The sequence below is a fragment of the Biomphalaria glabrata genome, chromosome 17 (genome assembly GCF_947242115.1).
Source record: "Biomphalaria glabrata chromosome 17, xgBioGlab47.1, whole genome shotgun sequence".
Lineage (NCBI taxonomy): Eukaryota > Metazoa > Mollusca > Gastropoda > Planorbidae > Biomphalaria > Biomphalaria glabrata.
The window spans coordinates 1,722,501-1,740,000 of NC_074727.1; the positions used below are offsets into that span (position 1 = coordinate 1,722,501).

At 39.0% G+C, this 17,500-nt stretch overlaps 2 protein-coding genes across 4 annotated transcripts in view; both read left to right on the forward strand.

Annotated features, from left to right (window-relative positions):
• The window catches only part of LOC106074435 (protocadherin-16-like), a 29,962-nt gene extending 29,145 nt beyond the window's left edge, over positions 1-817 (forward strand). The window contains exon 18 of the mRNA XM_056016423.1: positions 320-817. Coding sequence (XP_055872398.1) covers positions 320-489 — 170 coding nt within the window. The 3' untranslated portion in view covers positions 490-817. The remainder of the gene's footprint in view (positions 1-319) is intronic.
• Positions 818-12,725: 11,908 nt separating this feature from the next.
• The window catches only part of LOC106074433 (protocadherin-11 X-linked-like), a 24,904-nt gene continuing 20,129 nt past the window's right edge, over positions 12,726-17,500 (forward strand). For all 3 annotated transcript variants that reach the window (XM_056016523.1, XM_056016522.1, XM_056016524.1), the window contains exons 1-4: positions 12,726-12,896; positions 14,484-14,661; positions 15,176-15,346; positions 16,134-16,274. In XM_056016523.1, coding sequence (XP_055872498.1) covers positions 12,822-12,896; positions 14,484-14,661; positions 15,176-15,346; positions 16,134-16,274 — 565 coding nt within the window. In that variant the 5' untranslated portion in view covers positions 12,726-12,821. The remainder of the gene's footprint in view (positions 12,897-14,483; positions 14,662-15,175; positions 15,347-16,133; positions 16,275-17,500) is intronic.

Sequence of the window (17,500 nt, forward strand, 5' to 3'; positions counted from 1 at the left end):
TATTATACAGCATTTATGAGCAGTATAAAAGTTAAGTATTCATATCTATACACACCTATATATATTGTAAACAAGGAGGCAGTGTAGTTTTGTTTAATCTCTAAGAATGAAGATCATGCAACTTTTCATATTTCGGAAATCCGAATACAATAGATGTACATGTTTTCAAGTTACATGATGTTACTTCCTTTTTCCAGTCTATATTTATTTATGTCTATGATAAATACATAGAATTTCACAACCTTTTACAATATTATTTCATTAAAATAACGCATTGTCTCAGTATCTGAATCAATTTTTGAAACTTTTATCTCTTCAGGATATCCCGATGATGATTTCAAGCATCTACCGGACAGGAAGAGACTCCCGACCCCCGGCGACATGGAGGCTCACTACCCACACACCCTTGACCCCGTTGAGGACCCTTTGTCCTCTCCATCGCCTGCAGCCGCCGCCGGTGCTCCCAAGAAGAACTGCATCGTGATGTAGCCTGAAACGTGGCGTACCTTTCTTGTCTGGCGCCCCACTTGTGGAAAGATTTAAGTGGATTGACCGAAAGCTCTGACATCATCTTATTAGCGCAGCTCAAAAACTGCAGTGTTTTAAGTTATTAGGGATGACAGTTATATTCAAAACGTGTATTTATTCACTTAACAATCAAGTGCTACAACAATATACTATATGTGAATAAAGGAATTGACGCATTACAAATAATCTTTACTATCGTAATCGTTTTCAGCCATAATACTTACAATTTCAGCCATAATACTTACATTTTCAGCCATAATACTTACAATTTCAGCCATAATACTTACAATTTTTGGACTCTGACCAAAAGTAAAACGTCTATCTAAACAAATCATTGTCCATTTAAAGTCTACATCAGCTTGACATGGTATTTCCCTGGGGGCGCCCCTAAGGGAGTGGTCTAACACTTTGACTAAAGGATTGTCCAATGCACTGGGTTGGACCTGAATTGGAACCAAAATTAATTAATTTTTTACTTACAGCAAAACTTCTCCTAATCTTCTTCTTGTTCATTATAAGTCGACTATTGGTGTAGGCCTAACCCTCTCGTTCCTACTAGTGCCTTATGCTACTTATGGCTTCTTTACCTGAGGCCTATACCTCTTCTTCCTACTAGTGCCTTATGGCTTCTTTACCTGAGGCCTATACCTCTTCTTCCTACTAGTGCCTTATGCTACTTATGGCTTCTTTACCTGAGGCCTATACCTCTTCTTCCTACTAGTGCCTTATGCTACTTATGGCTTCTTTACCTGAGGCCTATACCTCTTCTTCCTACTAGCGTCTTATGGCTTCTTTACCTGAGGCCTATACCTCTTCTTCCTACTAGCGTCTTATGGCTTCTTTACCTGAGGCCTATACCTCTTCTTCCTACTAGTGCCTTATGCTACTTATGGCTTCTTTACCTGAGGCCTATACCTCTTCTTCCTACTAGTGCCTTATGCTACTTATGGCTTCTTTACCTGAGGCCTATACCTCTTCTTCCTACTAGCGTCTTATGGCTTCTTTACCTGAGGCCTATACCTCTTCTTCCTACTAGCGTCTTATGCTACTTATGGCTTCTTTACCTGAGGCCTATACCTCTTCTTCCTACTAGCGTCTTATGGCTTCTTTACCTGAGGCCTATACCTCTCCTTCCCACTAGTGCCTTATGCTACTTATGGCTTCTTCACCTGAGGCCTAAACCTCTTCTTCCTACTAGCGTCTTATGGCTTCTTTACCTGAGGCCTATACCTCTTCTTCCTACTAGTGCCTTATGCTACTTATGGCTTCTTTACCTGAGGCCTATACCTCTTCTTCCTACTAGTGCCTTATGCTACTTATGGCTTCTTTACCTGAGGCCTATACCTCTTCTTCCTACTAGCGTCTTATGGCTTCTTTACCTGAGGCCTATACCTCTTCTTCCTACTAGCGTCTTATGGCTTCTTTACCTGAGGCCTATACCTCTTCTTCCTACTAGTGCCTTATGCTACTTATGGCTTCTTTACCTGAGGCCTATACCTCTTCTTCCTACTAGTGCCTTATGCTACTTATGGCTTCTTTACCTGAGGCCTATACCTCTTCTTCCTACTAGCGTCTTATGGCTTCTTTACCTGAGGCCTATACCTCTTCTTCCTACTAGCGTCTTATGCTACTTATGGCTTCTTTACCTGAGGCCTATACCTCTTCTTCCTACTAGCGTCTTATGGCTTCTTTACCTGAGGCCTATACCTCTCCTTCCCACTAGTGCCTTATGCTACTTATGGCTTCTTCACCTGAGGCCTAAACCTCTTCTTCCTACTAGCGTCTTATGGCTTCTTTACCTGAGGCCTATACCTCTTCTTCTTACTAGCGTCTTATGGCTTCTTTACCTGAGGCCTATACCTCTCCTTCCTACTAGTGCCTTATGCTACTTATGGCTTCTTTACCTGAGGCCTATACCTGTCTTTCCTACTAGTGCCTTATGCTACTTATGGCTTCTTTACCTGAGGCCTAAACCTCTTCTTCCTACTAGCGTCTTATGGCTTCTTTACCTGAGGCCTATACCTCTCCTTCCTACTAGCGCCTTATGGCTTCTTTACCTGAGGCCTATACCTCTCCTTCCAACTAGTGCCTTATGGCTTCTTTAGCTGAGGCCTATACCTCTCTTTCCTACTAGTGCCTTATGGCTTCTTTAGCTGAGGCCTATACCTCTCCTTCCTACTAGTGCCTTATGGCTTCTTTACCTGAGGCCTATACCTGTCTTTCCTACTAGTGCCTTATGGCTTCTTTACCTGAGGCCTATACCTGTCTTTCCTACTAGTGCCTTATGCTACTTATGGCTTCTTTACCTGAGGCCTAAACCTCTTCTTCCTACTAGCGTCTTATGGCTTCTTTACCTGAGGCCTATACCTCTCCTTCCTACTAGCGCCTTATGGCTTCTTTACCTGAGGCCTATACCTCTCCTTCCTGCTAGTGCCTTATGGCTTCTTTTCCTGCGACCAATTTTTTTTTTTTTTAAACTTGGTATCAATTCTACCAAATGTCTTTGTTAAACATATCTATTAAATGTTTCTACTATTGAATTCATCTACTGAACCCCTTGATTTAATGACTCTTATCAAATTCTTCTTCTAAACCCCTTGATTGAATGCCTCTATCAAATGTTTCTTCTAAACCCCTTGATTGAATGCCTCTATCAAATGTTTCTTCTAAACCCCTTGATTGAATGCCTCTATCAAATGTTTCTTCTAAACCCCTTGATTGAATGCCTCTATCAAATGTTTCTTCTAAACCCCTTGCTTGAATGACTTTCTAATTGCTTCTTCTGAACCCCTTGATTGAATTACTTTATCGAATGCTTGTACTGAAATTCCTCTCTGAATAGCCTCTCTGAATCGCCTTTCTGAATTGCCCCTAGAATGTATTTATTTGATATCAATTGTTTTCCTATATAGAAATCTTACATTAAAACGTCACGATGATATGTAATAAAATATCTGACATTAAATATATTTTATGCATATCAGTTGTTAAATTTTACTTTTTTTGTGTGCACTTGTGTATACTGTGAATGCAGTAATACAATGACACTACACTGTACGCAAATAGGAATAAATTAATATTAGATGACTTGATGTAGCCTACTATAATAACGAAAACTTTGAAAGTATTTGCTTTTATTTATAAAAATTTGAACTTTTGAGTTCCGGATAAATATATATATATTGAAATAAACCTGGTGGTGGCACAGATGGGGGTAGTGGTGTGTGTGTGTAGACAGCCGACGCAAATCGCCCCAGGCCAGCGCTAGACGAGCGGGCAACCGCGACGCGTTACGACGGTCAGCCAAGACAGTTTGGGAAGGATCGGCGTCGTGAGTAGAGCTCAGGAGCGTCACGAGGGATGTAGTCATCTGACCCCCCAGAATGGTCGAGCGATGTTCCGTCCGGTTCTAGAAGGCCAGCAGGGACCCTATATAAAGATCGGAGATGTCGCAGTCAAGACGGTTCAGAGCCCGGTTCAATACAGCCCGGTTCACTACAGTCCGGTCGACTACAGCACAGTTCAGTGTGGTTCAGCGGCGTGGTTCTGTACGGAGCATTACGGCGATTCAGTGCGGAGTACTGTCAAGTACAGTCAAGACGAACGGCGACTTGGTCTTGGTCTGCGATCGAGTCCGACACAACGAGACTAATGTGTGAAGTCAGTCCCTGAACAGTTGAACCCAGAGCAATCCTGGAACGAGACGGCGAGGCCAGTGCAAGAGTTGATACGGCGGTACGGTTGTTGACATATTTGTACAGTATTGGCTGTGATTTATTGGACATTAAACTATTACGTTACTTTGGAGCCCTGAGTTGTCAAGTTCTTTAAGTTGGTGGTGTGGTGTGGTGCAGTTTGCAGAGAGCCTGGATTGTGAGATTCGTTACAATATATATATCAAATAACGCAGAGTGCAACTTATTCCTACGCTAGTATCTAATGGTTACATTTATTAGACACACCTTAAGAGCACATCTTATTACAATTTCAAAAACCAAAATAATTGCGTAAAAAAAAACACTTTTGAACTTTAAAAATACAACAATTTTTATTCTGGAAATTTTGGAAGTGAAATTTTAAAGACATTCACAAACTTGCAAAGTGATAATGGTAAAAAGAAAAATATAAAAATGTTTTTTTAAATAACAAATAAAATAAAAGCGTTATTGTATCAATTAGTATGAAACAGATGTAGACTAATAATAATAGATCTGTGTGATTAGAAATACTTAAAGCAATTGTTTTTTTTTTACGCCTTTAGGTTTGGAAATAGGCTGTGACCATATCACTTGCCTGGACCAGTTGAAATGGCTGGGGGAGGGAAAAAAGAAGGAGGTATTTAGGTAAATGTTACCGTGATCACTTTTTAAATTCATTTATATAAAAAAAATTGAACGACCTGAATTCGAACTCGAGGGCACTAGCCTCCTTCTTAAGCCAACACGCCAACCATTGAGCCAGGGAAGTGATTATGAAAATAGAAGGCTTTATTATTATCAATTGTTAGTTTTAGACTCTAAAGAGCAGACCTATTTCTCTCTACAAAGTATAAAGAGGACTTCTTCAACCATTACCCCGACATCAGTCAAGTACGATTTCCTTCCCTTGTTCGATACAAAACAAAATAATTAATTACGAATAGTTAATTAAATAATTGTTGATTTTTTTTGTCAGATAAAAGAATCCAGCTTGACCCAAGAATGGGGGGGGGGGGGAACTAACGTAACCAAACTTTTTATCAAAGTTTTCGAGAAATTGGGAGGCGCGGTGGCTGAGCGGTAAAGCGCTTGACTTCCGAACCGGGGTCCGGGGTTGGAATCCTGGTGAAGACTGGTATTTTAAATTTCGAGATCTTCTGGGGGGCCCTGAGTCCAACCAGCTCTAATTGGTACCTGACATTAGTTGGGGAAAAGTAAAGGCGGTTGGTCGTTGTGCTGGCCACGTGACACCCTCGTTAACCTTAGGCCACAGAAACAGATGCCCTATAGACCTGAAGGCCCTGAAAGGGAAACCTACTTTTTTTTTTTTTACTATCGAGAAATTTTATATATAGTCCATTCTCATTTACACAGTTCATTGTTTATATACCCGCCTCAGTTATTGGACCGTGGCAAATCAAGGGGCATAAGCGAGTTGTTAAAACAGAATTTATTTTTACAGGTGTATCACAAGGAACGATCACCCATACTTGTTAATAGTCCACAGTTATACTTTGAATTTTTAAAAGTTAACGTCCTTGGTTACGGTCATGCCGAAAATTCAGCGCCACACTCCAGCGTTTTACAACACGAAATGATCAAATTCTTCTTCTGAACCCCTTGAGTGAATGCCTCTATCAAATTCTTCTTCTGAACCCCTTGAGTGAATGCCTCTATCAAATTCTTCTTCTGAACCCCTTGAGTGAATGCCTCTATCAAATTCTTCTTGTGAACACCTTGGTTGAATGCCTCTATCAAATTCTTCTTCTGAACCCCTTGAGTGAATGCCTCTATCAAATTCTTCTTCTGAACCCCTTGAGTGAATGCCTCTATCAAATTCTTCTTCTGAACCCCTTGAGTGAATGCCTCTATCAAATTCTTCTTCTGAACCCCTTGAGTGAATGCCTCTATCAAATTCTTCTTCTGAACCCCTTGGTTGAATGCCTCTATCAAATTCTTCTTCTGAACCCCTTGGTTGAATGCCTCTATCAAATTCTTCTTCTGAACCCCTTGAGTGAATGCCTCTCTCAAATTCTTCTTCTGAACCCCTTGAGTGAATGCCTCTATCAAATTCTTCTTCTGAACCCCTTGGTTGAATGCCTCTATCAAATTCTTCTTCTGAACCCCTTGAGTGAATGCCTCTATCAGTTGCTTCTTCTGAACCCCTAGAGTGAATGCCTCTATCAAATTCTTCTTCTGAACCCCTTGAGTGAATGCCTCTATCAGTTGCTTCTTCTGAACCCCTAGAGTGAATGCCTCTTTCAAATTCTTCTTCTGAACCCCTTGAGTGAATGCCTCTTTCAAATTCTTCTTCTGAACCCTTGAGTGAATGTCTCTATCAAATTCTTCTTCTGAACCCCTTGAGTGAATGCCTCTCTCAAATTCTTCTTCTGAACCCCTTGAGTGAATGCCTCTATCAAATTCTTCTTCTGAACCCCTTGAGTGAATGCCTCTATCAAATTCTTCTTCTGAACCCCTTGGTTGAATGCCTCTATCAAATTCTTCTTCTGAACCCCTTGATGCAAGTCCATTGCAAGTTGAACTTTCCTCCACGCCAATCCCAAGCACAGGGCCGGCCTTAGATAATGGATTGCCCTAGGCAAAGTGAATTATGGTGGGTTTGGTTCTTCCTAATGAAATAGAAAAAATTAGAACTAAACATCGAAGAAAATAAAATTTCACAATTTATTTCAAACCTAGTGTACTAAAATAACAAAACTGGGAACAACTTTCGCTATTTCTTCTCTAAACAAATTGTTTAGAGTCTTAACTGAGGAATCCACCCATGGGAGACTACACGCGGCTGCTAGGTCTGCCTATGCCTAAGGCCCTCCCTGCCAAGTATAAGCCAGACAGTTTCCTTGAATGTTATCTTCTTCTTGTCAGGCTGCGTGTTTGAAGCTAGTGTTCAAATCTTTTCAGAAGAGTTGAGCTGAGTCCACAGCATTCCGACCAATGCCCAGGCATTCTTCTTCCCCCCCCCCCCCCCCATGAAATGATCCACAGTTGCTTCGTGACTGAAGGAGGCTACATAACTGCTTTTTTGAGTGCTGTGTATGGTTCTTTGATTTTGTTGTGTACTAAATGCTCATTACCAGGGAAAATTCTTGAGATGCATCTGTAAAATGGATGTGTGACTGTAACAAAATAGTATGCTGCCGGCTTTTTAAAGCGAAGATTGGACTGTACAGTCACCGATGAGTCCATGGGAAATGAGAAATGTGCTCATCTTCGATCACGAAGGAGGAGCTATATATATATTAGAAGAAAACTACTTAACCTTTAACCATAATACTAAATTGTCAGAGAAAAATGGTTGTGTTCCTAACTTGACTTGTAATTAATTACTGGAAAAACTAATCAGTCATTTGTCGTCATCGAGAAGTACATAGAAGTCTAATTTATAAAAGCGCTGGTTATGAGTGTGCATGTGAATCGTGTGTGAATGTTCTTCGTATATGCATCTATATTGTTATTATAGGCCCACAGTAGTTACGCTGAGGTTGTCAAATTGTAGTCAAACTGAAATTCCATTTGATAGACCAATAAAATCATCTTATCTTATCTTATCGTATCGTATCTTATCTTATCTAGAAGATTACTTTGCCAAAAACACACAGTAAGTCCAATGTTATCACAAAAATTAATGTTAACATTGTTCGGAAATTGTTCAAACTTGATGGTCACTAGGTTGACCATTGTCCTCTGTTGTAGACGAACAAAGTCGTTGATATTGGGATTCTTTCGGAAGGACATGTCCTTATTTCCTGTAGAAGCCCAAAAGGTTACAAGATATATACATGCTTTTGTTAGTTGTTAGACACTTAGTATATTTAGTTTATTAAAGACGCACCATAATGGACGGACTTTGAACGCGACTAGGGACGTTATGTTTGAGTTAGGTTAGAGCAGCGGTTCACAACCTTTTAAGCTCGGCGACTCCTTTTTACAATCCACCACTCTGCCGCGATCCCCTCCCTCGCACACACACACAGTAATAGAGGAATAGACAAAAACAATTAACTTTTCCGATGATCTTTGGCGACCCCTGGCAAATCGTCAATCGACCCCCAAGGGGGTCGCGACCCACAGGTTGAGAACCCCTGGGTTAGAGGCTACTTAGAGACAGAAAATCAGTTGGTGATAGGATTTCATAAGGGTAGGACGTATTTATTGACAGAGACTTCGGCTGTGGCCTTCATGTTAGATTAAACTTAGTAAACATTGTTCAACGGTGTTTGGATTGATCTCGCCACTTGTTAAAACCAGATGGGTCTCGTTTGCTTGTTGGTTAATCGCTTTGAAATACGCCCGCACAAGAAACCCAGACATCTGCAGAGTAGTCTGTCGGAATCAGACAGGCAACAATTAACTACAAGACTAATAGTCATCATCACATACTGCGTTTACCTACAAGCTTGAATTCCTATTGTAACTGTTTTAATGTACCACAAAGTGGGCTAATCAACGCAAAAAATTATTTCTATACATCACTCTTTCATTATGTCCCACGCCATTGTATACAGCTTGAATCAATAGTATAAATCATTTTTTATTATTAAAACGATAGATTTTGGTGAAATAATATAACTTGAATAGAAGGATTTTATATAGATATGTTTTGTGAAATAAAATAAGTTGACTAAAAATACATATTTCAAGCCTTCTGTTGTTTAGTTTAGATTGAGTCATTGAGGATCACTTACACTGACTTACAGGGAATCATCTTAACTCATCAGTTTTATGAGTTCGCGGGTGAGTAATGAAGCCAATCTAAAACCGGAACATCCGGCTATAAACCGGACATGCAGTTGTAGCCCTCAAGTCGACCACGAGAGCGTTTAATATAGAATTAGTCTCTTGGAAAATCCATCAAGACGTCGCGTTGAAAGCATTGCCACTAGCAGGGCCGGTCCTAGCAATTGCGGGGCCCTATGCGAAACTGATTGCGCGGGGCCCAGTCTGTGTGGGAATAAGGATAATAAGTGAAAATTAAGATTTTGTATAAGAAAAAAAATTCGACTTTACTAAGTTAAAAATATCGATCTGTACTTTAGGAACCTTGTAACCAATGGCATATTTATATGCTAGTGACTATACAAGTAAATAAAGTATTGGAACTTCCGATTAAGGTATAAATTCGCCCGATTATTACATGAAAGCTGACAATGCCTTTTTTCCTTTTATCTCGCGTAGGATTGGCGTTTTCCGCAATGAATGACACCCCACAAATGACAATTTTGTCTATTTTTTCTGGAGATTTTAAAGAGTTTTCAGGAGATTTTAATAAATTCAGGAGATTTCCAGGAGTTTTTCGTATATATTTTGCAATTTAATAATTACACCCTGAATTAGCGCGGGGCCTATGAAAGCGCGGGGTCCACTGCGACGCATATGTTGCAGTGGCCTAAGACCGGCCCTGGCCACTAGACACGCTAATATAACAGAAATGTCACGGCAATAGGAACGAAAAATAACAGGCTTCGAAATCGTGCGATATATATAGTGTTTATTAAATAAACAAATAATTTTTTAGTGGCTGCTCTAAGGGCATTGTGATGTTTTAATTATAAGTTTAGAACCGTTGCTATATATGCAATCACTCCAGTTTATAACTAAAAAACTAAGAACCACCTTGCTTTGCTGGCAGTCAGTCCAGTGTATAGCCTAACACAGGGTTTCTAAAACTGTTTTTCGCGGAACCCTAGAGTCCCGCAAGCCTGAATAGGTGTTCAACGAACTACTGGAATAATTCACAAAATAAGCCACCAGGTGAATTCTCTGTGGCATTTTACGTCTCGAGAGACTTCTTGTATGGCTAAAGAGGCCATTCCTTGATACACAACTGCGATCGCAGGTTGGGAATATATAATCACCCTTCTTTCTGCTTCTGTTGTGTATGGCATCTGCAATCCGTGACCCTTCCTTTGTGCTCTCTCTCCATGTGGATCTGTCCAGTGCCACCTCTTCCCAGTTGCCAGTGTCGATTTTGAAGAGCTTCATGTCGCGTTTGCATACATCCGTGTAACGTAAAAGACCAGTCTATAGCCTAACACAGGGTTTCTAAAACTGTTTTTCGCAGAACCCTAGAGTCCCGCAAGCCTGAATAGGTGTTCAACGAACTACTGGACTAATTCACAAATAAGCCACCAGGTGAATTCTCTGTGGCATTTTACCTCTCGAGAGACTTTTTGTGTGGCTAAAGAAGCCAATCCTTGATACACAACTGCGATCGCAGGTTGGGCATATATAATCACCAGGCGCCGTTGCATTTTCACCCTTCTTTCTGCTTCTGTTGTGTATGACATCTGCAATATGTGACCCTTCCTTTATGCTCTCTCTCCATGTGGATCTGTCCAGTGCCACCTCTTCCCAGTTGCCAGTGTCGATTTTGAAGAGCTTCATGTCGCGTTTGCATACATCCGTGTAACGTAAAAGACCAGTGTAAAGCCTAACACAGGGTTTCTAAAACTGTTTTTCGAGGAACCCTAGAGTCCCGCAAGCCTGAATAGGTGTTCTGGAATAATTCACAAATAATCCACCAGGTGATATAACTTCTCTAAAAAATAAGCCGTGTTCCGCTAAATACTCAGAATGTGCAAAGTGTTCCGTTAAGGCAGGGGTTCTCAGCCTGAGGATCGCGACCCCCTTGGGGGTTGAATGACGATTTGTCAGGGGTCGCCTAAGACCATCGAAAATATGGATTGTTTATGTCTATTCTTCTATTTCTGTATGTGTGTGTGTGGAGTGGGTAGCGGCAGAGTGGGGGATTGTAAAAAGAGGTTGCCGGGCTTAAAAGGTTGAGAACCGCTGCGTTAAGGGAAAGGTTTGGGAACCAAACCAATAACCAATAGTTCAAAACCTCAGCTGTAAGTGCATTCACTCCAGTGTAAAACTAAGAGTTGAGAAGCTCTGCTGTAAGTAGAAACACTCCAGCGTATAGGTTGAGAATCTCGTTTACAGGTGCAGTCAGCTAGCTAAGTGTCAATGTTTATGACAGTGTCAACATTTCAAGATAAACTATCAAATGTTGTACAAAGTGGCCTGCAAGGGGAGATCAATAAAACGATATGTATTAAAGAGTTTGTCGCAAGTTGTCTTTCCTTTCTGTGACCCATTACTTCCCCCTTTTTTTTGAGTTACTCCCAATTTGTCCTGTACACTTCTGAGACTCGATGACAATGGATGTGTGTAGGTCGAGGTGACTTTTTCAGGATGTGTGTATGCATATTAGTCTAACATAATGTGTGTATGTTTATGAATTAATGTTTCTTTGAGCAGCGAACATGCTTTCAACAATGTACAATGTTACCAGCTTTAAAGCTGATAGGTTAGTACCTGGATAGTGACAATCTATGACCTCTCTATAAACCAAATCTTAGTTTAAAACAAGCTGGTATAAACACATTCCTAAAAGCAAATCTCATATAAGAAACACAACCGCACAACTTATGTCATATATCTCAATACTGTACGATTTATCGCCACTGATCCATGTAAAACAAATTTAGTTGATTACCGCTCATTCATTTATTAATTGGTTAATTTTTAAATTGATTCACGTGTTGTTTTCGATAATGAATAATTGTGCAAAGTTTCAACTTGATCCAAGAATGGGAAGTAGGAAAAATAGAAGGCCTGAAAAACTGACCTGCAACGTCACAGCCTGGGGGCATTTTAGACCAATAGCTCGTTGCCACGTCACATGTCTGTGCGATCATAATATAAGGAAAACAAAAATGGAAAAAAAAAATATGGGTACCCACATTGTTTGTCTCTAGCGAAGCTCGACCCTGGCAGTGACAGAGAATGAATTTTAGTTCTTTTTTCACATAAAAATAATAATAAGGTGTTTTTTTTTCAAGTCCGAAGATTAATGATGAGAGCAGTATTTTACTTTGCTACACAGCCCCAGCTGCGACCTACATATTTTGCCAGCATATATATGAAAATATAAAAAAAAACACTCTACCGGGTGTATGATATCAAATATTGACGTTTCAACTTTGTTGTATATCACTAGTAGTCAGTTACTACTTTTATATATCCTTAATCCTTAGTATATCAAAATAATCTATTGTTTCCTGAAACACTGAATCAATATCCACTTCAAGTTCTCAAAAGGTAATATAGTTCTGAAATACTCAACCAAATCGATGGTCTTGGTTCGTTTATTTATGATCCTAACTGGCACATTCTTCTTAACAATAATACTCTATATGCCAGATGTTTCAGGCGCAACAATGCCAAACACCTTTTATTAGTGCCGTGTAGTATGTCTCAGTTGGCTTTAAGTATTTGAACGTGTAAACAGATAGATCTCGAGCTATATCAACTCAATGAAGCATCAATAGATAGTGTTCCCGGTTTGTGGAAATCAAAATTTAAGCCCAAAGAGGTGTTTTAGCAATTATTTACTTGAAAAAAAAAAAAACAACTTTAAAAGTTTTGAATAAGAATAAAGTAATTAAATTAATTTAACATTTTGATGAGGTGCGATGGAATGAAAAGAAATAGGTTCTAGTAAAAGTTGAATCTATTTTTAGAGAGACACTATGACGACATGATGAGAACTTAGATTTCACGTGTGTCAGAATGGCGATGCGTTTATCTATAGTGTTTGGTCTGGGTTGTGTTTTGTTTAGTTTTATTTCTGTGGTCGATGGTCTGGTAAGTAACTTTATTGATAGGGAAGGATTCTGAAAAAATTATTTAGTATTTTTAATTTGTTAAAAATGTGAGCAAGATTTCAGTATTAGACAGGAAAAAGACTCAAATACCTCTATTACTCTCTTTTTCTTTCTCTTTTTTTCTCTTTTCTTTCCGCTTTTATCTATCTTTTCTTTCTTACCTTTTTTTTCTCTCTTATTTTTCTCTTTTCTTTCCGCTTTTATCTATCTTTTCTTTCTTACCTTTTTTTTCTCTCTTATTTTTCTCTTTTCTTTCTTTTCTCTCTGATTTCTCTCTTTTCCTTTCTTTTTTCTCTTATTTCTCTCTTTTTTTCTTTTCTCTCTTATTTCTCACTTTTCTTTCTTTTCTCTCTTTTTTCTCACTTTTCCTTTCTTTTCTCTCTTATTTCTCTCTTTTCCTTTCTTTTCTCTTATTTCTCTCTTTTCCTTTCTTTTCTAGCTTTTATCTATCTTTTTTCTCTCTTTCTCATTACTTTTCTTTTCAAGCTATCCCTACCAGATGCAAATACACTTGCTAGAGCATACAGTGGCAGCTCACTGGGAGCCATGTTTGCTCAGGAACTTAGCCTTTCCGCTTCCCCGGGCGGACGTTTCCACGGAGGTGCCCACGCTGAAGCGACGGGAGCATTTCCTCCGTATCATATTCACTGTCCTCTTTCCAAAAGGCAGCAGCTGTTGGATACGACCATAGGCTTGTATTTCAGACGCGTCTTGCAGTATATCGCTTGCTGGAGCAACTCTTTAAATCGACTCTTTTTTCTTTGGAAGGATTATTTCAGAAATATAATTTTATTTTCATGTTATATGCTAATCACCATTTCGATAACATTAAAATTTTAAATAAATATACTCTAAATTTCACTTTCTCAATGATGGAATCAGATAGGCTAAGATAGGTTCAAATCCTTATATCATTTTTAGTGGTTTCAATAGTTAGGTAGTATGTCATTTATATTAAATATTATTTCTATTACTATTATTATTTCTATTACTATTATTATATTTTCAGGTTAATCACTTTTCAATTGTATATGATTTAATACTTGTGAATTATGAGAACTTACAAATAAAAAACTATATTTAAAAAAAGCCCACAAAAGAGGCATATAAAGCCCCAAAAAGAGGCAAAGAAAAGAGGCCTAAGGCCCAAGGATTCCTATAATGATAAAGTTAAAATTGAATAGCGCAAATTCTGAAGTTTCCTTAAAAACAACAACAAAAAAAAAAAAAAAAAATATAACAATTAAAAAAAAAAAAGCTCACAAAAGAGGCAAAGAAAAGAGGTCTAAGGCCCAAGGATTCCTATGATGAAAAAGCTAAAATGGAATAGCGCATATTCTGAGGTTTCCTTTTTAAAAAAATGCAAAAAAAAACAAAAAAAAAAAACCAACACTCTAACAAAAACAATACATATTCCAAAAGATAAAAAAAAGGAGACAATATTTGCAATTTTAAATACCTTTGACAAAATTGATTTTGTGAGTTTAGGTGATAAATGTGAAACAATCCTTAAACTTCTGGAAAATTATTTGTTTTGCATTGATGCAATTATAATTTGTTTTTGCAGCCCGAGTTATCAGCCTTTAGTAAAGTCGTACTTCTAAGTGAGACGGTCAGAACCAATGCAGTGCTGAGTATCATTGACTGTCTGGACACAGCCAACCTCTCAGTGACCAGTCAGGTCATCTCAGTTGACCCCATGTCACCCTGCGGCAATTGCTTTAACATATTCCAACACAAGACAGGTAACGAGGGCTGTCTGCCATTTAAAAAAAAAAAGGAGAAAGGGGTAAAAAAATGTACAAATAAAGGGGGTGGCTAGAGTTAAACCATGGGTGTATATTGATGACTAGAGCGCCTGGCTTCCGAACCGAATGGTCTCGGGTTTGAACCTCGATGAGGACTGGGATTTTTAATTTTCTGATTTTTAGGACACCCAACTCTAATAAGTGCCTGACTTTAGTTGGGGAAAGTAAAGACGGTTGCTGGTTGTGCTGGCCACATGACACCATCGTTAACCGTTGGCCATAGAAACAGATGACCTTTACATCATCTGCCCTACAGATCGTAGGTCTGAAAGGGGAGCTTTTCCTTTTTTATATTATTGAACTCATCTCTACATTGAGATAAGATAAGATAATTGGTCCAAACAAATTGAAATTGAGTTGACTACCATGGTCAACCTAAGCAGTAAGCATTAATGCTTTAACAAAAATGATATAGATGCAAATAAAAGAAATATTTTGTCCTCGTTTGAAGGTTTTCAGCTTGAATACCGCGCTGGTATTGACACGCTGAGTCATTCGGCGGCCCCTTCCTACCTGATGAGCGTCTCCTGCAGCAACACAGTGGACACGCCCCTGGTAGAGGTCATGGAAGTGAGAATAGTGCCCAACTCTCCCCCCTACTTCAACGCCTCTGGTCGAAATGGTAAGACCAAAATAAAGATAGAAATGCCTTTTTTTTTTTAAACTTGAGATTTTTCGATAGAGTACGGTGGGGCAAAAAGCCCCCCCCCCCCCCTCGAAGCTTCTATGGCCTGTTAAAGCTAGGTTTAATAATAGACAAGTAGGCAAGCTTTCATTTTTTTTTTTTTTTTGGTTATCCGGTGTGCGGAATGAAGGGAATTCTGATGAAGCTCTACCCTATTTATAACTTTAAAAAAATGTATATATGATAAATTGTTAGCCTCCCTTTTTTAATATCATGGAATCTGAATTTGTAATTTTTCACGTTAGTAGCTTTTGTTTCAGCATTGAAATTCAAGCTTGGTTATCGTAATAAAAGTCCAACAGTATACGTAAATATAGAATCTGTTGAATGAACATAAACATATGATATAATTGTACAACAGAGGCGTCGCTAAGGGTGGGTGTTATCTGGAGAGATAGGCTTATGATGTTAAGTTCCCCCCTTCCGAAATCATCTTTAACCGAAAAAAAAATTGCTTATTGCAATTTTTGGTTTTATTTCAGTTGAGACATAAAATCTAAATAGCTATTAACGTACACTCATTGATTGGACAACAATTCTATATAGCTCAAGTGCACAACAGTTGTGCACAGCTTACCTACACGACTAATGTTTGCCGATTCTTTTGTTGTTTCTGATGCTTGAATACCTTGATGTAGTCCGCACACTTCGCACCTACCTAGCCACGCCTCTGTTTTATTATTGATAAAGTGTCAGGTTTTCTTTTTTTTGTTTCTGAGTGCAGTTTCTATGAGTGTGAGCTCGTCTACGCCAGCTGGCTCCGTCCTGTACCTTGTTCAGGCAGTGGACGACGAAGGCGAAGACATCATCTATAGCATGAGCGTCATCCCAGTGACGTCATCTAGCCACTATCAGATTGACAAGTGTAGTGTTAAGATTTTTTTTTTTTAAGTTACAGAGCTTATATTAACTCTCTCTCTCTTTCTCTCTGGTAAAAAATTGTTCACGTTATGTCTCCCTCACCCAATCTCGAATCAAGCTGAAACTTTGCACATATTTATAACTGTTAGTCTAGATCTCCTACAAATTTAATTACAAGGCTGATACACATACTGAGTGATACAGTTACACTTACTAAAAGCTTTGTTTTTTTTAATAAGTATTTTTTAAAAATTAAACTTAATTCTTATTGGATTTGAAAAAAAAAGGGGGGGGGGGGGAGTACGAGTACCAAATACAACTGTTTGTAAGACTTCAGCACCCAGCATAAAATTTAATTCTTCAGGTATGAAGTGACACTCTGAGTAAATTTAATTAGGTTACTTATATATATATATGGCTCCTTCTGTCTCGCAAGACAATGGATGCGCCCAGATGAGTCACTTGGCTTTGGTTACGTCTTGAGACGGGGCAGAATCTGGAGTGACTGAACAAACCAATTCTGGATCGGCAGAGTTTGCCACAGTTCGTGCATGTATATGCGTCTGTCTTAGGGCTAGCTGGCAGGGCAGCTTTATTTTTCTTTCTCTTGGCGGATGTAGCTTCTTTTCTTTTGCATTCAGCGAAGTTCGTACCAGCACGTACAGTCTGTCTCCATGCTGTCCGGTCTTGGGCTATCTCCTCCCACATACTTTGGTCACTTGTGTCACAACATTAACATCATGATTTACATGAATGTGTAACAGTTCAATACAAATATGGTTACGAGGCGGCAAAATATGTAGGTCGCGATAGGGTCTGCGAAGTGATGTGAAACACTGCACTCAACCTTAATCTTTGAAATCGAAGACATTGCCTTTATATAAAGCTTTACTATAAATACCCTTAGCATATTTATATACATACATATACATTGAGAAAGAGAGAGAGAGAGAGAGAGAGAGGGAGAGAGAGAGAGACTCGTGTAATTAATGTAAGAAAAATAGATTGTGTCACGGATGAATGTGTGTATGTATGTATAATCTATTTTTACAATCTGCGCGAATGACCGGAAGTGTGTTTGGTTGTCAGACAGAGTCCAGCTTGTGTGTGATATGCAGCAAAGCTGATAAAAGTTTATTTGTTTGATCTAGTGGTTTAATTGTTTGACTTCGTTAACTACGGCTGAACCAGGGACACATAGAGACGTATCGAGACTTAAGGTGGTTTCTA